General features: G+C 42.5%; 1 protein-coding gene across 4 annotated transcripts in view; it reads left to right on the top strand.

Moving 5' to 3' along the window:
• Positions 1–22,582, top strand: part of LOC121535298 (oxysterol-binding protein-related protein 1) — a 41,124-nt gene extending 18,542 nt beyond the window's left edge. For all 4 annotated transcript variants that reach the window (XM_041842216.2, XM_041842217.2, XM_041842215.2 and 1 more), the window contains exons 3-13: positions 1,971–2,046; positions 4,952–5,086; positions 5,232–5,329; positions 11,943–12,125; positions 12,412–12,519; positions 12,730–12,819; positions 13,286–13,412; positions 14,217–14,333; positions 15,730–15,853; positions 15,977–16,067; positions 21,006–22,582. In XM_041842216.2, the coding sequence (XP_041698150.1) occupies positions 1,971–2,046; positions 4,952–5,086; positions 5,232–5,329; positions 11,943–12,125; positions 12,412–12,519; positions 12,730–12,819; positions 13,286–13,412; positions 14,217–14,333; positions 15,730–15,853; positions 15,977–16,067; positions 21,006–21,108 (1,252 nt within the window). In that variant the 3' untranslated portion in view covers positions 21,109–22,582. The remainder of the gene's footprint in view (positions 1–1,970; positions 2,047–4,951; positions 5,087–5,231; positions 5,330–11,942; positions 12,126–12,411; positions 12,520–12,729; positions 12,820–13,285; positions 13,413–14,216; positions 14,334–15,729; positions 15,854–15,976; positions 16,068–21,005) is intronic.
• Positions 22,583–22,691: the final 109 nt, after the last annotated feature.

The raw sequence follows: 22,691 nt of genomic DNA, 5'->3' as shown, positions 1-22,691 counted from the left end.
TCTTATCAGAAAAATGTTGGGTTGTTTTCACAGCGTTCTATTTTGCACTGAAAATCGTTCACATGTTTTTGTTGTTGTTGTTGTTGTCATTTAGCAGACGCTCTTATCCAGAGCGACTTACAGTTAGTGAGTGCATACATTTTTCATACTGGCCCCCCATGGGAAACGAACCCACAACCCTGGCGTTGCAAGCGCCATGTTCTATCAACTGAGCTACAGCGGACTATCATTTTTGTTATTGCATTTTGTCCCCTGTCCCTAAACGTCCTTGCTCTGTGAAAGAAGCAGAGATGACATAACATTTCACCAATATCAACTAGATTGAAGCATTCATTCTATCGATTTATGACATTATTCTGGTGAGCAAGGGTTTATTTAGTCTTCTAGGGCAACATATAATTACAGAAGGGAAGCTGCATGTATCTAATTATAGACAAGTTTACTAACAAATAGCCTACCAACATTTCTGAAATTATAAGCAGAAACATATCTAAATGAGGCAAGAACAAAAAATCCTGCACCCCGTCAATAAATTGTTACGCCGTCTCTGACTGTAGTCTACATCACATTTTCTATATTTGCTGGTTAGGGTCGGGTGTGGGCTTCAGATTTTCACTTTATCACATATAGCCGGGCCATTGGAGATGGGTTATTAGCAATTGCGTGCGGGTGAACAAACAGCTGACCGGTGCACCTTTAATACACACACACACACACACACACAGGAACACATGCACACTCTCCCATTCATTCATGGTTATTGCACGAGGCTTGACCGCAGCAGCTACAGTTAGCTCATTAGCTGTCAGGTGTCAGGTAACTCTGTTTCCTAATGGCAAGGCAAGACGAGGCAACTCAGTTTCCAAATAGTAGGTCAAGCCGTCGCTGATATTCCAGATAAGGTTAATGTAATACAGCTGTCTGCATAACTAAATGGTGACTTTTCTTTATTTTAGAAACATGCCAAAATGTTAACAATCCTGAAGACACAATGATAAAGACCGTAGTTGTATATTCTAAACATGGTTCTCCATTAACAAAGTCGAGAACATCACATAAAACCAAGGACACAAGCTTAAATACAAATGCACATACTTAGAAAGTAGAGACACACCTCACCAACAACAACAAGATACTGTACCACTATCTGATAAATGTGATAGCCTAGAGCGTTGCTAAGATGTAGGAGGAAGAGAGCTGTGCATTATCTATACAGTAGCTATATCTAGCCCTCGGTGGAAGTATGCTACTGTAAGAGACTGGCTTAAACCCCTCATCAATTACTCTGTCACCATAGTCCTTGAGTGTATTTTTAACTTGTTTGTATTCTTCTGACACTGTCTCCTAGCCTGGTTCACACTCAAAGCTGGGACCGAGCGAATGACAAACAGCTTCTATCTCAAGGCCATCAGACTGTTAAATAGCCATCACTAGCACATTAGAGGCTGCTGCTGCCTATTGAAATCACTGGCCACTTTAAGAAATGGAACACTAGTCACTTTAATAATGTTTACATATCTTGCACTACTCATCTCATATGTATATACTGTATTCTATAATATTCTACTGTATCTTAGTCCATGCCGCTCTGTCATTGCTTGTCCATATGTATATATTCTTAAATTCCATTCCTTACTTAGATTTGTGTGTATTGGGTATATGTTGTGAAATTGTTAGATATTACTTGTTAGATATTACTGCACTGTCGGAGCTAGAAGCACAAGCTACACCCGCAATAACATCTGCTAAACACGTGTATGTGACAAATAAAATTTGATTTGGTCCCAAATCTGTTTTTGCCGTTTGGCGTGACAATGACCATAGGAGTTGACCATAGTAGTTGGTAAGACAGCACAAACAGATCTGGGACCTGGCTAAGTGTACAGTATGCATCCCTGTGTCTGTATTCAGTGGGAGTACTCCATTTAGATTTGACCTTGTTGTTTGTCCGTTCCTTTTCTATCCCACAGAATGTCTTTACCAGCGCCCATGTTCTCCAGGAATGACGTCAGCATTTGGAGCATCCTGAAGAAATGCATCGGCATGGTGAGAATTCACTCTCATTATTTATTTAAAGAAAAGTACAGTACTGTGTTGGCACATCCAAAAAAGCACCGGAGCAGGATAGAAATGTATCAGGCTGGGCAAAGAAAGAAAGGGATGTTCGTTCACTGTTTCCTGCTCTCCAAAAAAGTTGTAATCAAACAGTGAGCAAGCCTTTCTTCCACCGAGGCCTAGATATAGCTACTCTCTGCCAAGAATTCAGACACAAACAAACAGGATTTCCAGGACCAAGTTTGAGAAACCCTGCTGTAAAAGACTCTGGTCATCAGTAGTGGTCTGTAGGGACACTAATACCCTCTCTCCACTTCCTGGATGAAATTTTATTGGATCTATTCATAGGAAATAGGGTGCCATTTGGGACAGCCCTGGTGTAGAGGCAGCTGTCACCGTTGGCAATGGAGAAACTGCCTTGACTATGTTTGTCCTCTACAGTGAGGGGAAAAAAGTATTTGATCCCCTGCTGATTTTGTACGTTTGCCCACTGACAAAGAAATGATCAGTCTATAATTTTAATGGTAGGTTTATTTGAACAGTGAAAGACAGAATAACAACAACAAAAATCCAGAAAAACACATGTCAAAAATGTTATAAATTGATTTGCATTTTAATAAGGGAAATAAGTATTTGACCCCCTCTCAATCAGAAAGATTTCTGGCTCCCAGGTGTCTTTTATACAGGTAATGAGCTGAGATTAGGAGCACACTCTTAAAGGGAGTGCTCCTAATCTCAGCTTGTTACCTGTATAAAAGACACCTGTCCACAGAAGCAATCAATCAATCAGATTCCAAACTCTCCACCATGGCCAAGACCAAAGAGCTCTCCAAGGATGTCAGGGACAAGATTGTAGACCTACACAAGGCTGGAATGGGCTACAAGACCATCGCCAAGCAGCTTGGTGAGAAGGTGACAACAGTTGGTGCGATTATTGGCAAATGGAAGAAACACAAAAGAACTGTCAATCTCCCTCGGCCTGGGGCTCCATGCAAGATCTCACCTCGTGGAGTTGCAATGATCATGAGAACGGTGAGGAATCAGCCCAGAACTACACGGGAGGATCTTGTCAATGATCTCAAGGCAGCTGGGACCATAGTCACCAAGAAAACAATTGGTAACACTACGCCGTGAAGGACTGAAATCCTGCAGCACCCGCAAGGTCCCCCTGCTCAAGAAAGCACATATACATGCCCGTCTGAAGTTTACCAATGAACATCTGAATGATTCAGAGGAGAACTGGGTGAAAGTGTTGTGGTCAGATGAGACCAAAATGGAGCTCATTGGCATCAACTCAACTCGCCGTGTTTGGAGGAGGAATGCTGCCTATGACCCCAAGAACACCATCCCCACCGTCAAACATGGAGGTGGAAACATTATGCTTTGGGGGTGTTTTTCTGCTAAGGGGACAGGACAACTTCATCGCATCAAAGGGACGATGGACTGGGCCATGTACCGTCAAATCTTGGGTGAGAACCTCCTTCCCTCAGCCAGGGCATTGAAAATGGGAGTGGATGGGTATTCCAGCATGACAATGACCCAAAACACACGGCCAATGCAACAAAGGAGTGGCTCAAGAAGAAGCACATTAAGGTCCTGGAGTGGCCTGGCCAGTCTCCAGACCTTAATCCCATAGAAAATCTGTGGAGGGAGCTGAAGGTTCGAGTTGCCAAACGTCAGCCTCGAAACCTTAATGACTTGGAGAATATCTGCAAAGAGGAGTGGGACAAAATCCCTCCTGAGATCTGTGCAAACCTGGTGGCCAACTACAAGAAACGTCTGACCTCAGTACTTGGTGGCAAAACCCTTGTTGGCAATCACAAAGTCATGTTTTGCAGAGGGGTCAAATACTTATTTCCCTCATTAAAATGCAAATCAATTTATAACATTTTTGACATGCATTTTTTTGGATTTTTTTGTTGTTATTCTGTTTCTCTCACTGTTCAAATAAACCTACCATTCAAATTATAGACTGATCATGTCTTTGTCAGTGGGCAAACGTACAAAATCAGCAGGGGATCAAATACTTTTTTCCTTCACTGTATATGGGGCTTAATGAGTTAGATCCATGGCACTCTATTGTTTTAGCCCAGGATTCCTGCTGAAATGTGGGCCTTTTAATGACCCTCCAGAGACTAGTCGGTACTGGTGTCAAGCAGTGTTCCAGACTGGGGACTAGCCTAGAGCTTATTGATGATGTTATTTCAAACCTCTGTCATCGAAACACCATTATGTGTGCTTTACAGGGAATTTCACTCTATTGCCAGTGTAGCCTAGCGGTTAGAGCATTGGGCCAGTAACCGAAACGATACCCCCCCCTTTGCCTTCAGAACAGCCTCAATTCGTTGGGGCATGGACTCTACAAGGTAGGTGTCAAAAGCATTCCACAGGGATGCTGGCCCATGTTGACTCCAATGCTTCCCACAGTTGTGTCAAGTTAGCTGGATGTCCTTTGGGTGGTGGACCATTCTTGATACACACGGAAAACTGTTGAGAGTGGAAAAACCCAGCAGCGTTACAGTTCTTGACACACTCAAACCAGTGCGCTTAGCACCTACTACCATACCCCGTTCAAAGGCACTTAAATATTTTGTGTTGCCCATTCACCCTCTGAATGGCACACATACACAATCCATGTCTCAAGGCTTGAAAATCCTTATTTAACCTGTCTCCTCCCCTTCATCTACACTGATTGAAGTGGATTTAACAGGTGACATCAATAAGCTTTCACCTTGATTTACCTGGTCAGTCTATGTCATGGAAAGAGCAGGTGTTCCTAATGTATTGTACACTCCGTGTATATTTGTCTGTGTGGGCTGTGAATGAACTTCATTGCTTGTGTGTTTCCTTACCCCTCTCTCTGACTCTTCGGCTCCTCTCTTCACTCCCCAACCAGGAGCTGTCTAAGATAGCAATGCCAGTGATCTTCAACGAGCCCCTTAGTTTCCTGCAGCGGCTGACAGAGTACATGGAGCACACGTACCTCATCCACCAGGCGAACACCACCACAGACTCCATTGAGAGGATGAAGGTAGCTAGCACCCATTATAATCATCCTCTTAGATAGACACACATGAGTTTTCACTCATAATTACCGCAGTAGTACCTACTCTTTTTGCTGTGCTCATCTACAGATACTAACGTTACAAACTTCTGTTAATCTGTGATGGTTTCAGTGTGTTGCAGCGTTTGCTGTGTCTGCTGTAGCATCACAGTGGGAGAGGACGGGAAAACCCTTCAACCCACTACTGGGAGAAACCTATGAGCTGATCAGGTTAGACCTTAGGTAGACTTTTCTGTATGTGTTGTGAGTTGGTGTGTTACCACTAGTCGTACTAGTTGGTGACTCAAGACGTCTTCAAAATACATCTCAACAGGTCAGATGTCTCAAGACATCTGAAGACAGAAGGTGATGGCTAAGTACAGTGCAATCGGAAAGTATTCAGACCCCTTGACTAAAATTGTTTAAATTGGTTTTTTTCATCATCAATCTACACACAATACCCCATAATGACAAAGCAAAAACAGGTTTTTAAACATTTTTGCAAATGTATTAAAAATAATAAACTGACTAACATTTACGTAAGTATTCAGACCCTTTACTCAATACTTTGTTGAAGCACCTTTGGCAGCGATTACAGCCTCGAGTCTTCTTGGGTATAATGCTACAATTTTATTTTTATTTTTTATTTCACCTTTATTTAACCAGGTAAGCCAGTTGAGAACAGGTTCTCATTTACAACTGCGACCTGGCCAAGATAAAGCAAAGTAGTGCAATAAAAACAACACAGAGTTACATATGGGGTAAAAAAAACATAAAGTCAGAAATACAACAGAAAATATATATACAGTGTGTGCAAATGTAGCAAGTTATGGAGGTAAGGCAATAAATAGGCTATAGTGCAGAATAATTACAATAGTATTAACACTGGAATGCTAGATGTGCAAGAGATGATGTGCAAATAGAGATACTGGGGTGCAAAAGAGCAAAATAAATAACAATATAGGGATGAGGTAGTTGGGTGGGCTAATTTCAGATGGGCTGTGTACAGGTGCAGTGATCGGTAAGGTGCTCTGACAACTGATGCTTAAAGTTATTGAGGGAGATAAGAGTCTCCAGCTTCAGAGATTTTTGCAATTCGTTCCAGTCATTGGCAGCAGAGAACTGGAAGGAATGGCGGCTAAAGGAGGTGTTGGCTTTGGGAATGACCAGTGAGATATACCTGCTGGAGCGCAGACTACGGGTGGGTGCTGCTATGGTGACCAATGAGCTAAGATAAGGCGGGGATTTGCCTAGCAGTGATTTATAGATGGCCTGGAGCCAGTGGGTTTGACGACGAACATGTAGTGAGGACCAGCCAACAAGAGCGTACAGGTCACAGTGGTGGGTAGTGTATGGGGGCTTTGGAGACAAAACGGATGGCACTGTGATAGACTACATCCAATTTGCTGAGTAGAGTGTTGGAGGCTATTTTGTAAATGACATCGCCGAAGTCAAGGATCGGTAGGATAGTCAGTTTTACGAGGGCATGTTTGGCAGCATGAGTGAAGGAGGCTTTGTTGCGAAATAGGAAGCCGATTCTAGATTTAACTTTGGATTGGAGATTCTTTATGTGAGTCTGGAAGTTGAGTTTACAGTCTAACCAGACACCTAGATATTTGTAGTTGTCCACATACTCTAGGTCAGACCCGTCGAGAGTGGTGATTCTAGTCGGGTGGGCGGGTGCTAGCAGCGTTCGATTGAAAAGCATGCATTTAGTTTTACTAGTGTTTAAGAGCAGTTGAAGGCTACTGAAGGATTGTTGTATGGCATTGAAGCTCGTTTGGAGGTTTGTTAACACAGTGTCCAATGAAGGGCCAGATGTATACAAAATGGTGTTGTCTGCGTAGAGGTGGATCTGAGAGTCACCAGCAGCAAGAGCGACATCATTGATATACACGGAGAAAAGTGTCGGCCCAAGAATTGAACCCTGTGGCACCCCCCATAGAGACTGCCATAGGTCCAGACAACAGGCCCTCCGATTTGACACACTGAACTCTATCTGAGAAGTAGTTGGTGAACCAGGCGAGGCAGTCATTTGAGAAACCAAGGCTATTTAGTCTGCCAATAAGAATGCGGTGGTTGACAGAGTCGAAAGCCTTGGCCAGGTCGATGAAGACGGCTGCACAGTACTGTCTATTATCAATCGTGGTTATAATATCGTTTAGGACCTTGAGCGTGGCTGAAGTGCACCGTGACCAGCTCGGAAACCGGATTGCATAGCGGAGAAGGTACGGTGGTATTCGAAATGGTCGATGATCTGTTTGTTAACTTGGCTTTCGAATACTTTCGAAAGGCAGGGCAGGATGGATATAGGTCTGTAGCAGTTTGGATCTAGAGTGTCACCCCCTTTGAAGACGGGGATGACCGCGGCAGCTTTCCAATCTCTGGGGATCTCAGACGTTATGAAAGAGAGGTTGAACAGACTAGTAATAGGGGTTGCGACAATTTCGGCGGCTAGTTTTAGAAAGAAAGGGTCCAGATTGTCTAGCCCAGCTGATTTGTAGGGGTCCAGATTTTGCAGCGCTTTCAAAACATCAGCTGTCTGAATTTGTGTGAAGGAGAAGCCGGGGGGGCATGGGCAAGTTGCAGCAGAGGGTGCAGAGTTGGTGGCCGGGTTAGTGGTAGCCAGATGGAAAGCATGGCCAGCTGTAGCAAAATGCTTGTTGAAATTCTCGATTATTGTAGATTTATCGGTGGTGATAGTGTTTCCTAGCCTCAGTGCAGTGGGCAGCTGGGAGGAAGTGCTCTTATTCTCCATGGACTTTACAGTGTCCCAAAACTTTTTGGAGTTAGTGCTACAGGATGCAAATTTCTGTTTGAAAAGTTAGCCTTTGCTTTCCTGACTGCTTGTGTATATTGGTTCCTAACTCCCCTGAAAAGTTGCATATCGCGGGGGCTATTTGATGCTAATGCTGTACGCCACAGGATGTTTTTGTGCTGGTCAAGGGCAGTCAAGTCTGAGGAGAACCAGGGGCTATATCGGTTCTTAGTTCTGTATTTTTGAATGGGGCATGTTTATTTAAGATTGAGAGGAAATTACTTTTAAGGAACAACCAGGCATCCTCTACTGACGGAATGAGATCTATATCCATCCAGGATACCTGGGCCAGGTCAATTAGGAAGGCCTCCTCGCTAAAGTGTTTTAGGGAGGCGTTTGACATTGATGAGGGGTGGTCGTTTGACCGCAGACCCGTTCATGGACGGAGGCAATAAGGCAGTGATCGCTGAGATCCTGGTTGAAGACAGCTGAGGTGTATTTAGAGGGTATGTTAGTCAGGATGATATCTATGAGGGTACCCATGTTTAAGGATTTAGGGTTGTACCTGGTAGGTTCGTTGATAATTTGCGTGAGGTTGAGGGCATCTAGCTTGGATTGTAGGATGGCTGGGGTATTAAGCATATCCCAATTTAGGTCACCAAGCAGTACAAACTCAGAGGATAAATGGGGGGCAATCAATTCACATATGGTGTCCAGGGCACAGCTGGGGGCTGAGGGGGGTCTGTAGCAAGCGGCAACAGTGAGAGACTTATTTCTGGAAAGGTGGATTTTTAGAAGTAGAAGCTCAAACTGTTTGGGCACAGACCTGGATAGTATGATAGAGCTCTGCAGGCTATCTCTACAGTAGATTGCAACTCCACCCCCTTTGGCAGTTCTATCTAGACGGAAAATGTTATAGTTGGGGATGGAAATTTCAGAATTTTTGGTGGCCTTCCTGAGCCAGGATTCAGACACTGCTAGAACATCAGGGTTGGCAGAGTGTGCTAACGCAGTGAATAACTCAAACTTAGGAAGTAGACTTCTGATATTTATGTGCAAGAAACCAAGACTTTTGCGATTACAGAAGTCATCAAATGATAGCTCCTGGGGAGTAGGAGTGATACTGGGGGCTACAGGCCCTGGGTTAGCCTCACATCACCAGAGGAACAGAGGAGGACTAGAATAAGGATACGGCTAAAGGCTTTGAAGAACTGGTCTTCTAGTGCGTTGGGTACATAGAATAAAGGGGGCAGATTTCGGGTGTTATAGAAAAGATTCAGGGCATTATGTACAGACAAGGATATGGAAGGATATGAGTAAAGTGGAGGTAAACCTAAGCGTTGGGTAACAATGAAAGAGATGGTATCTCTAGAGGCATCAATTGAGTCGGTCTCTGAGTGTATGGGCGGAGGGACAAAGGAGCTAACTAAGGCAGGTTTAGCTAGGCTGGGGGGTCTACAGTGATATAGTACAATTTGAAATAACCGAAACAACAATAAACTAACCATGTTTGGGCTGAGGCTAAACATAAACAGGATGTAGTACCGTAAAAAGGAACAGTCCAGCAGATATCAGCTGTATAGCTGAGTTATCATAAGGTCCGGTGGTGAAGCGCTAGTGAGTAAGAGGCCACGGCTAGCGTGTGCTACGTCCGTTTTGTTGTAGCCAGCTGGTAGCGATGAATCCGGAGTTAAAGGTCCAGTGATTCAGGCGGAAAAACTGATATGTTCTGGGTCGATAACGCGGCTGTGCAGACTGGCCGAATATCCGGTGATCAATGTCCAGTGATTAAAAATTAATCCCGCGGAAAAAAAATCCAATATTCTGGGTGCAATCACCGCTAGCTGTGGCTAATAGCAAGTAGCTAGTTCTGTAGCTAGTTCAGTTTAGTGAGTAAGAGGCCACGGATAACGTGTGCTAACGGGCCAGGGCTAGCAGATGGATGGAATCTTCGTGGTTAACGTCAGTAACCACATCAGACGATTTCAGTCGGCAGACCAGTCGTGGTAGGATCGGGGGGCTCCGTGTCACTAGGTGGTCCCGTCCGGTTGATAGAGAGGTAGATAGCCGGGAGATGGGCCTAGCTCGGGATGATTAGCCAGACCACAGCGTCCGTTTTGTTGTTGTTGTAGCCAGCTGGTAGCGATGAATCCGGAGTTAAAGGTCCAGTGAATCAGTGATTCCGGCAGAAAAACTGATATGTTCTGGGTCGATAACGCGCTGTGCAGACTGGCCGAATATCCGGTGATCAATGTCCAGTGATTAAAATTAATCCCGCGGAAAAAATCCAATGATCTGGGTGAAACACCGCTAGCTGTGGCTAATAGCAAGTAGCTAGTTAGCTGGCTAGCTAGTTTCAACTGGAGATTCTAGATTCTAGATAAAAGGTAAGTCAATAATAGAATCCGTTCCACATTGAGTGAGGCGGGTTGCAGGAAAGTATATTTTGTAGAAGGATGAAAAGTCTGATGGGGAAATATGTACGAAAAATACAAAAAAACAGGGTATTTACAGGCTATTTACAGACACACGACAGAAACAGGACTGCACTACTTCGCCATCTTGGAATAAGAAGCTTGCCACACCTGTATTTGGGGAGTTTCTCCCATTCTTCTCTGCAGATCCTCTCAAGCTCTGTCAGGTTGGATGGGGAGCGTCGCTGCACAGCTATTTTCAGGTCTCTCCAGAGATGTTCGATCAGGTTCAAGTATGGGCTCTGGCTGGGCCACTCAAGGACATTCAGAGACTTGTCCCGAAGCCACTCCTGCGTTGTCTTGGCTGTGTGCTTAGGGTCGTTGTCCTGTTGGAAGGTGAACCTTCGCCCCAGTCTGAGGTCCTGAGCGCTCCAGAGCAGGTTTTCATCAAGGATCTCTCTGTACTTTGCTCCGTTCATCTTTCCCTCGATCCTGACTAGTCTCTCAGTCCCTGCCGCTGAAAAACATCCCCACAGCATGATGCTGCCACCATGCTTCACCACAGGAATGGTGCCAGGTTTCCTCCAGACGTGACGCTTGACATTCAAGCCAAAGAGTCAATCTTGGTATCATCAGACGAGAGAATCTTGTTTCTTATGGTCTGAGAGTTCTTTAGGTGCCTTTTGGCAAACTCCAAGCGGGCTGTCATGTGCCTTTTACTGAGGAGTGGCTTCCGTCTGTCCACTCTACCATAACGGCCTGATTGGTGGAGTGCTCTAGAGATGGGTGTCCTTCTGGAAGGTTCTCCCATCTCCACAAAATAACTCTAGAGCTCTGTCAGAGTGACCATCAGGTTCTTGGTAGCTCAATTGGTAGAGCATGGCACTTGTAACGCCAGGGTAGTGGGTTCGATCCCCGGGACCACCCATACGTAAAAATGTATGCACACATGACTGTAAGTCGCTTTGGATAAAAGCGTCTACTAAATGGCTTATTATTATTATTATTATTATTATTATTATTATTATTATTATTATTTGGTCACCTCCCTGACCAAATCCCTTCTCCCCCATTTGCTCAGTTTGACTGGGCGGCCAGCTCTAGGAAGAGTCTTGGTGGTTCCAAACATCTTCCATTTAAGAATGATGGAGGCCACTGTGTTCTTGGGGACCTTCAATGCTGCAGACATTTTTTGGTACCCTTCCCCAGATCTGTGCCTCTGCCTCAACACAATCCTGTCTCGGAGCTCTACGGACAATTCCTTCGACCTTATTGCTTGGTTTTTGCTCTGAAATGCAACTGTGGGACCTTATATAGACAGGTGTATGCCTTTCCAAATCATGTCCAATCAATTTGTAGAAACATCTCAAGGATGATCAATGGAAACCGGATGCACCTGAGCTCAATTTCGAGTCTCATAGCAAAGGGTCTGAATACTTATTTAAATAAGGTATTTCTGTTTTTTATTTTTAATACATTAGCAAAAATGTCTAAATCTGTTTTTGCTTTGTCGTTATGGGGTATTGTGCATAGATTGATGCTATTTTTTATATATTTTTTATTCATTTTAGAAAAGGCTGTAACGTAACAAAATGTGGAAAAGGGGAAGGGGTCTGAATACTTTCCGAATGCATTGTATGTGCCATTAACCCCCTCCCTCCTGTCACTTCAGAGAGGACCTGGGGTTCAGGTGGATGTCGGAGCAGGTAAGCCACCACCCCCCCGTCAGCGCCTTCCATGCTGAGGGCCTGCAGGAGGACTTCCTGTTCCACGGCTCCATCTACCCCAAACTCAAGTTCTGGGGCAAGAGTGTGGAGGCAGAGCCTAGAGGCATCATCACCCTGGAGCTGCCCAAGTGAGTCTGGAGCTGACATTCCCTCAATAGCTTTCCCTTAGTGAGGGTTTGGCTTGGAGTGTCCTTGAATTGGCCTTTATCTCCCAGTAAAGCTAGCAATAAATCTATTCTGGGAGCTTTTTGTAAAGCCTGGATGAAATTAATAAATGAAATGTAAACAATGTTGAAGCTTAAAGGACATTTGTAATCTCCCTGAAGTAGTTTGGTATGAGTTGGCATCTCTAAGTGGACATGGTTGGTGAGAGGTTATCTGCTGCTATGTATGACATGTTCTCCGTCTCTGCAGATACAACGAAGCGTACACCTGGACAAACCCCACTTGCTGTGTACACAACATCATCGTGGGCCAGCTGTGGATCGAGCAGTACGGCAATGTGGAGGTGATCAACCACAAGTAAGGGAGACTACCTTGCCGTGTGTGTGCAGTAGTGTGGATCCACGTTTGTTTCCAGTTGATTGAGCAATGTAACAGACCTGGGACAGATACTTGCCTTTACAAAGGAGATAGACTGAGCAGCTACATGGTAGTTGTTTGAAAGCATTGTCTCACGGTGAGAAATAGTGAACGAGAATATGTAAACAAAGGCTTGTCTTTCTGTGACAGGACCGGAGAGAGATGCAGCCTGACGTTCAGACCAAGTGGCCTCTTTGGTAAGGAGCTGCACAAAGTGGAGGGCTACATTCTGGATAAAAGGTACTTGTGGCCTTTCTTTTGTTACGAATTGGAGATGTTTGGTATTGCATTGCTGGCCAGGTCTCCCTGGTAAAAGAGGTATCCTGACCTCAATGGGACTCCCTGGATAAATAAAGGTTAAAGCTGCAAAATGTAACTTTTTGGGCGACCCGACCAAATACACATAGCAATTCTCATTGAAAGCAAGTCTAAGAAGCGGTAGATCTCTTCTATGTGCGGTATTTCTATACTTCCCGTTCTTAAGGTTCATTTTTGAGTATTTTACTTTCAGTTTTGTACACCAACTTCAAACAGCTGAATTTTAGCAACCAGGAAATGGCGGAGCGATTTCTGCATATTGCACCTTTTTAAATAAAAAATAATAATAAATGTTACAACCTGATTCTTTACGGATTGTGTTCCTCACTGAGGGGACATCTAATTACCAAAGAAAAGGCTATAATACATTTTGCGTGTGTGTGTGCAGCAAAAATAAGCTCTGTGCCATCTACGGTAAATGGACCGAGTGCTTATACACTGTGGACGCTGACACTTTTGATGCTCACAAGAAATCTGACAAGAAGAACTCAGAGGAGAAGAAAAGCAACAAGCAGGTACAGTATGAGGTGCACTAAACAAAAACACACCGTATCAAAAACAAGGAAGTGCCTCGAGCCCCATTGAGGTGATTATGTAACTATTATAATCTTTGAATTATGTTGTTGATGTATTTTTCATTATCTGTTAGGTGAAATAAGCTATATACTATACCTTATGTCAGTCCAGTGCTGTTCAGTACTATTCATAGATTCAGATGATAATGTAGTGATAAATGGAAATAAATATTACTCAATAAGCCACCAAGGGTGACATTTTCGTCGTGCAAATGCCATGGTCGCATTCCCCTGCTCAGACATTGCATGCATCAACCAATGGTTGCGTGCCACGTCATCGACTGTGCCGTCGGGCACCAGATTGCAATAAAAGATGTGACTTAGCTTATACTTAAAATACCTATCCATAAACTTCATTGTAATCTGGCAGCGTGATATAATTTTAAACTTTTAGTCAACAATATGTGTTATAGGGAGGTGATTATTTGACTAGAGTTTAGTAAACTGAGCAATATATAAATAGTAAATTCATAATAGCCACATTGTTGAAGAAACATTTCAAATTAAATCGTGCTGCTAGATTACAATGAGGTTTATGGTAAATTTGGCACTTAACACATTGCTTTCGCACCATGAAAATGTAACCTGAAATGGATCCTTTTGCTCCATGCTCATGAATGAGTGGTATTTAAGCAACCTTTAAGCTAATTTTGGAGTGAGGACCCGTGATATGACCGAATAATTAGCTATTGGTAGGCCATACCTGTTTGAAGGTTGCGTGTGTCCCCCTGTCTGTCCCTCCAGACCAGTGTAGACGAGGAGCCAGAGGAGATGCCCCTGCCTGACGGAGACACGGTCCAGGTCATCCCAGGAAGTGAGCTGATCTGGAGGATAGCCCCCCGGCCAGACAACTCTGCAGAGGTGAGAGGGGAGGAGCGGCAGGGGGTGGGAGAGGCATGGGGTATTTTTGGTATTTTATTAGGATCCCCATTAGCTGTTGCAAAAGCAGCAGCTACTCTTCCTGGGGTCCACACAAAACATGAAACATGACATAATACAGAACATTAATAGACAAGAACAGCTCAAGGACAGAACTACATACATTTTTTTTTAAAGGCAGACGTAGCCTACATATCAAAACATACACACAAACGTGAGGTGTTGCTTTATATGTTTTTTGAAACCAGGTTTGCGGTTTATTTGAGCAATATGAGATGGAACGGAGTTCCATGCAATAATGGCTCTATATAATACTGTACACTTGAATTTGTTCTGGATTTGGGGACTGTGAAAACACCCCTGGTGGGATGTCTGGTGGGGTGAGTGTGTGTGTCAGAGCTGTGTGTAAGTTGACTATACAAACAATTTGGGATTCAACACATTGTTTCTTATAAAAGTGATGTAGTCAGTCTCTCCTCAACTCTTAGCCAAGAGAGACTGGCATGCATAGTATTTATATCAGCCCTCTGATTACAATGAAGAGCAAGACGTGCCGCTCTGTTTTGGGCCAGCTGCAGCTTAACTAGGTCTTTCCTTGCAGCACTGGACCACATGACTGGACATTAATCAAGATAAGACAAAACTAGAGCCTGCAGAACTTGCTTTTTGGAGTGTGATGTCAAAAAAGCAGAGCATCTCTTTATTATGGACAGACCTCTCACCATTTTTACAACCATTGAATCTATATGTTTTGACCATGATAGTTTACAATCTAAGGTAACGCCACGTAATTTAGTCTCCTCAACTTGTTCAACAGCCACACCATTCATTACCAGATTCAGCTGAGGTCTAGAACTTAGGGAATGATTTGTACCAAATACAATGCTCTTAGTTTTAGAGATGTTCAGGACCAGTTTATTAGTGGCCACCCATTCCAAAACAGACTGCAACTCTTTGTTAAGGGTTTCAGTGACTTCATTAGCTGTGGTTGCTGATGTGTATATTGTTGAATCATAAGCATACATGGACACAAATGCTTTGTCTAATGCCAGTGGCAGGTCATTGGTAAAAATAGAAAAGAGTAGAGGGGCTAGAGAGCTGCCCTGTGGTACAGCACAGGGTGAGAGGGAATGGGACGAGCAGTTCTGGGGGATAGCTCTCCGACCAGACAACTGCAGGGATCACAGGCATGAGAGAGTACTGTATTAGGGGGATTACTAAAAGGCAGAAATCTGGGATTTACTGATGATATTTTTAGCCTTCTTGAGTGATTCAACTGGTTGTCAGTTTGACTCAGTTATTGATTTGTTGAATCCTCTCTCTCTCTCTCTCTCTCTCTCTCTCTCTCTCTCTCTCGCTCTCTCGCTCTCTCTCATAGTTCTATGCCTTCTCCACATTTGCCATGCAGCTGAATGAGCTGGAGGAGGGCATGAAGGGGGTCCTACCCCCCACAGACTGTCGACTCAGGCCTGACATCAGACATATGGAGAAAGGAGACATGGGTATGGTGATAAAGTTATAGTTATATAGGGCATTGTGTTGTTGTGAATGAATGATTGAAAGCAGTGTGTCCACATCTGGTGTTCAGTAATTTATATTTTGATATATGTTAAAATATTTATCAGATTCGGCAAGTGCAGAGAAGAAGAGGGTAGAGGAAAAACAAAGACTGTCCCGGAAAAATCGTTCGAAGTCGACCGAGGAATGGAAAACAAGGTGAGTGATTGGGTCCTCTACCTCCTGGAACCTCTGCTTCTGCTGTGCAAACTCTCATTGGATGTATGCTAACGCTAATGCTAGGCCTGCTTTGCTAATTATCCCACATTTGTGTCATCCTGTGCTGTGTGTTATGCTGTCCCCCCTGTGTTGTCATTGAGAAGGAACCCAGCTCTTGGCCCCAGGTTTGGCTCTGCTTGTCTGGTGTGTCTTTTGGTTGTTGTTGTGGTTCACTGTTTGAGTGCTGCACTATACTGCCTCCCTCAGGACAGCTTTAGAATGGCAGCAAATGCATTGACTAAAACACTGATCATTCAACTGCACAACCTGAGTGTAGTTGACTCCTGATAAGAACAGTGCCTTCAGAATGTATTCACACACCTTGACTTGTTCCACATTTTGTTGTAATACAGCTTGAATTTAAAATGCATTAAATAGAGATTTTGTGTCACTGGCCTACACACCTTGATAATGTCAAAGTGGAATTACGTTTTTAGACATTTTTACAAATTAAAAAAGAAACGCTGAAATGGCATGAGTCAATAAGTATTCAACCCCTTTGTTATGGCAAGCCTAAATAAGTTCAGGAGTAAAAAATTACTTAACAAGTCACATAAGTTGCATGGACTTACTGTGTGCGATAAGTGTTTAACATGATTTTTGAATGACTACCTCATCTCTCAACCCCACACATACAATTACTTTTAAGGTCCCTTAGTCGAGCAGTGAATTTCAAACACAGATTCAACCACAAAGACCAGGGAGGTTTTCCAGTGCCTCGCAAAGAAGGAAAAAATTTAATAAAAAAGAGACATTGAATATCCCTTTGAGAATGTTTAAGTTATTAATTACACTTTGGATGGTGTATCAATACACCCAGTCACTACAAAGATACAGGCGTCCTTCCTAACTCAGTTGCCGGAGATGAAGGAAACCGCTCCGGGATTTCACCATGAGACCAATGGTGACTTTAAAACAGTTATAGAGTTAAATGGCTGTGATAGGAAACTGAGGATGGATCAACAACATTGTAGTTACTCCACAATACTAAGCTAAATGACAGAGTTAAAAGAAGGAAACCTGTACAGAATAAAAATATTCCAAAACATGTATCCTGTTTGCATAAAGGAAAACTGCAAAAAATGTGTTAACCTCTTAAATGTAATGGCAAAATGTAGATTTCCGCCTAATTAGACATACCTAAAAGTAACTGCTATTCATGTGTAATCACATGATTCTGACATGCCAAAACTTGGTATATTTGGAAAGAAGACATCTGGGATATTATGAGGAAATGATCAGAAGATAGATCGGAGTTACATAGCTCAGAATACACAAGATCAAGCACACACAAAATAATGTTTTTGTGTTTTTTTATTGTTTTATTTTGAAAGTCATCTTTCATTGACAAGCTATAAGTTAATTATTGATGCCCAGAGCTGGAAACACATCAGATGGCTTCTACAATATGTGAACAATATTTTGGGCAGATGTTTTAGTAAGTGATGTCAGGTGTGGTCACGGGACGTTTCCAAGTGTCCCTAAACCTCTCCAAAGTGGCATATGTCTGTAAAGTAGATAATTCCAGTGCTATCACATATTTGCAATACCTAAATGCTATTTGTTCAGCATAAAAACAAAATGTCTACCAAATCAACCTCACTCAAACATTGTGGTGATGTTATGGGGTATCCAGGGTACATTCAAGTGTCCTTTCAACCTCTCCAAAGTGTCCAAATGTGGTAATTGCACTGTTTTTGCACACTGGATGTGCCTAAAAGTTATTGTTCACTATAAAAACTAACTTTCTACAACACCAACCTCTCTCAAACGTTGTTGTGGTGTCGGGGGACATACAGGAGATATCCAAGTGTTTTTTCAACCTCTCTAAGGTGCCTGAATGTTTAGCCTAGGCATATCCCATGCGTTGGTCCCACATACAAATGAACTGTTTACAAAAACAATATAAAAGCAACAGCTATACATAAAAATAAAAATGTCTTATCAAACACAAACTTGGTTACACATGTGTCCTTCACTAAAAAAGGTGCAAAAATAGAAATAAGCTGAACTATTTACAAATGGAATTCGTGTTCGTTTTACATCCCAGGTGTAGATGATTAGATTTCACTTTCACTGTAGCTTGTGCATGTTGTGATAATCTTTGAAGCAGTCCCTCTCTGCCAGGAAAGAAAGAGCAGAAGATCTGGCTTTTTTCCCCAGTGTGTTTTGTGCAATGCTTTCAGTTCTTCCTTTTGTTTTTTGGCATGTGTGTTGGATAGTGGCGCTCACCTTAAGTGGGAGGTCTTGTGATGGTTGTGAGGTTTCCATTTCCAACACCAGCTGCTCTCAGAAGGCCAACTGGGAGAGAGGGGTTTGACCTTTTGCTTTGGCCATCTGTTTGTGGAGAATTAATGCATTTACTGTAGCAATGTCCAGAAAGTGGTAAAAAAAAGTATTCTACCACTTCCTGGTCTTGTGGAGGACCTGGTAGTAGCCTATCAGAGCATCAGATAGGTCGACACCCCCCATGCTGGCATTGGACAGTGAACTAATATGAAAGATAGACAATAACTACTTTGGAATTATATAACATTGAAATTAGTTGTTACATAGGCCTATGTAAACTAAATCCAAAGCACAAAAAGCAGACAATTTATAAAAAATGAAATACATATAGTAAATTAGCTCTATAAAGTCATAAATAATTTACTTACAGATCTAAAAGTGGATCCAATCCTTCTAGAAACCAATCTTCGTTGTCCAAATCGCTCCCCTGATCCGAGTCCAACACCAGTATTTGCTTCTATGTCGGTATACTTATTCATAGCTGCCTTTTTTTTAGCTTCCTCTTCGATATTCTTAGTTTTTTGTAAGTGCTCGGTGTGTCTCGTCTCTGAGCCAGGTAGCAATAGTTCGCATTACGCATAAAAGGTACTAGGCCTTGCTTTGTCTCACCCAGGTCAACTGCATAACCATGGAAAGCTTATTTACATTTTAGTCATTTAGCAGACGCTCTTATCCAGAGCGACTTACAGTTAGTGCGTGCATACATTAAATTTTTTTTAAATAAGTCATACTGGCCCCCCGTGGGAATCGAACCCACAACCCTGGCGTTGCAAGCGCCATGCTCTACCAACTGAGCTACACGGGGCTTATCTCATTGGCTACAAGACTGTCAAGGTGCCATAGTAGCCAATCCCCTGTGTAATGGATGCCTATGGCACGTAAGCAGGCGATATTTTTGATGCGCAAAGATATAGTCACTCGGTGGACATTCAATGTTGCCATTAAGTCATACATCATCAGATAACATTGGCAATAGGCTAGATTTGTTCCTACCAACCTAGGATTAATTTCATATCCCCCATGTAGCTATAGCTCAAACACAGACCAAATAAAATTTTATTTGTCACATACACGTGTTTAGCAGATGTTATAGCGGGTGTAGCGAAATGCTTGTGCTTCTAGCTCCGACAGTGCAGTTATATCTAACAATTTCACAACATATACACACAAAACTAGTAAGGAATGGTGTTTAAGAATATATACTATACATATATGGACAAGCAATGACAGAGCGGCATGGACTAAGATACAGTAGAATATTATAGAATAGAATGCAGTATATACATACAGTGGGGGAAAAAAGTATTTAGTCAGCCACCAATTGTGCAAGTTCTCCCACTGAAAAAGATGAGAGGCCTGTAATTTTCATCATAGGTACACGTCAACTATGACAGAAAAAATGAGAGAGAAAAAAATCCAGAAAATTATATTGTAGGATTTTTAATGAATTTATTTCCGGGGGGTGTATATGAACAGATTTTAATACGATTTCATGTTGCTAAAATGCTGTCAGTTCCACTTTAAATGCAACAACGTTTCACGAACATAAGTTATTTTCAAAGAGATTGCTAACAACAGCAAGTGTGCTGCTATAAAAAACAGTTCCAATCACCAGATGATGATCATTTGAAACTTAATTTGTTATTCTTGAAAATTAGCAACATCTTCTTTGATAACACCTGCTGCAGCCACTGCAAACTAGCCGACAACAAAAGCTAGCTAGCTAGACCGTGGGAAAACTACTCGCTATTGCGCAGTGACCTGTTCGCCTTCAAGAAGGCAGACGTTTCCATAAGTGTTTGTAAAAACAGTCCCACCCATTAAGTCAAAATGTGATTCCACTGTCACTCCCAAATTTTGCCCTAATACAATTGCATGGCAGATGCCTTTATCTAGCTTCTGGTGGCCTAGTCAATGGCTGATTTAGCTAGCTAGATTTATCTCCCCAGAGGCCAGCAAAGAAAAATCCTGATTGGATCTTTTTTTCTCTTCAGCGTTAACCCTTTAATTTCCAACAAAAACCGAAGAGATTAAATCAGAACATCATTGAAAATAATAAGATCATTATGAAATAATTAGTATATTATTATAATCATTATTTTATAAATCCTTAGCCCTTCTCTGAAGGCGTAGAAGGCCCATTGTTCTCCACTGTGTTTGGGTTAGTAATAATTTGTAGAGTGGCTCTATTTTCCCTCAGCATGCATTTCTTTCACTATTCTGAATGTCTTAAGAATCCATATTTTGTTCTGAAATATGAACACAGAAATACTGGACATTTTGAAATCTTATTATGGTGGTGATTTGACAAAATTACAATCATGGTCTTGAATTGTCCCGGATATCTGCATGCTCCAGTTTGCATGAATACACAAAAGACCCAAGCTATATAGAGAAACAACACATTTTCAATTGAAGCTTAGTTTGTTAAACCCCACCATCAGGAGTTGAATTTACTGGATATTACGAAGTTTGTTTGTGTGGGTTTGTATTTATCACAATCATCATGTAAAACTATCATGCCTGTGCCTGGATACTCGTATCTGTGCTAGTTTATCTGACTTGGTTACTCTTGTTGCTCCCATATAGGTGGTTCCACCAGGGCCTCAACCCCCACAACAAAGCTCAGGACTGGCTCTACTCCAACAGCTACTGGGACCGGAACTACTCCCTGCTGCCTGATATATACTGACCCACAGGACACACACCACATACACATCTCTATCTGTACACACCTCGTCTTAACTCGCTCTGCTATTTTTTATATTCTGACACTGGAACTCTGACATTTTCTCAGAGGGTTCATTGAAGGGGGAGAAAGTTAGTCCTGGTCAGGTCATGTGGTCAGGAAAAATTAGTTATGGTGTCAACATAGGCAAGGTTAAGGGAGAGTTCTGGCCTTAATCATTTCAAAGCCTGCTCTGGACCTACTATTGTCCTTTACTGTCATTCAATTCCCAGCATCAGCCTTACCCATGTACCTGCAACAACCATTCAGTAGTCCCCAAACATATCTCCTATCATAGCCTATGTCTCACTCAAAGCACAATTGTGAAGCCCTCATGAGTCTGTAAGCTATGGTCATCGACCAGTGTGTATATAATTATAATAAAACTGTAGGGTGTAACCTGCCTGTCATTTTAACAATGGGAGTGTTTTGAATGGATTGGATTGAATATGACCCATCTCTTGATGTGTCTCTAGTATCTCTCTCAAACACTTGTTGCGAGAATTATGTCCATTTGAATGCAGTGCGCTCAGTGCTGTTACTTACGAATGTGTGCAGCTACAGTATCATTCAGTATCAATTTTAAGGAAACAGCTTTCAAATAGTGTGTGAAATAGACTTGTTCCAACTTCCTGCAGTCCCTGCTATATGCTAACAAACTAAACTGTCATTATGACACACTTACTGTATCACAGCTGCTTGGACCTCAGCAACTATGGCTGAGGACATAATAAATGTTTGTACATATTATTGGATAGAGCTTGTCTATTCTTCTGAGCTGTAATACAATGTAGTACTTGATGAATTTAGGATACTATGCTATGTAAAGAGGAGAATAGCTGTACTGTACTTAGAATTATGGCTCTTGCTTCAATAGCACTTGAGAATTTATTTAAGCCAAGTTTAACCACTTGGCTCTATATGAATATATATTTATGCGTGCAAAAGTTTCCTCTAAAGTAAAAATGTAATTCTGGATATTCTGAGAACTGTTTGAACTACCCCTCACACACTGAATGCACATACAGTACATGCACCACATTGACTATGCAAGCATAAGCTGCATTACACCCACAGAAACACAGTAAGGCTATGACCCAACTGGCACCTTATTTCCTACATAGCGCACTACTTTTGACCTGAGCCCTATTGGGGAAAAGTGTGACATTTGGGACAGACACAGCCACACAGCCACTGTTCAATTCACTCATGCACTGCATAACATTCCTCTCTTCGGTTGTGAATAGCTGCCGCTGTAACCTCAAAGCGGATGTTTAGGTAGGATTATCATGTAATACATGACAGTACAGTAGACTGGGCCTAGCACACCCTGTGAATGCACAGTTTTATCTAGAGGCTACTCTCACTTTGTGTATAGCACATTACAGAATCAAGATTGTTTCTATTGTTGCTAAATAAAAGCTTAATGTTCCCTTACTGTTTGTGTCCTGCTTCTCCTATTTCCACCACTGTGTATCCCTGAAGCATTACCTAAGTTGTGGATTGAATTCCCCAGATAATACTAACATCCCACTGGGCACACACTG

The sequence above is a fragment of the Coregonus clupeaformis genome, chromosome 21, assembly GCF_020615455.1.
Source record: "Coregonus clupeaformis isolate EN_2021a chromosome 21, ASM2061545v1, whole genome shotgun sequence".
Lineage (NCBI taxonomy): Eukaryota > Metazoa > Chordata > Actinopteri > Salmoniformes > Salmonidae > Coregonus > Coregonus clupeaformis.
The sequence above is the reverse complement of the archived record's forward strand: the minus strand, read 5'-3'. Positions and strand labels throughout refer to the sequence as shown.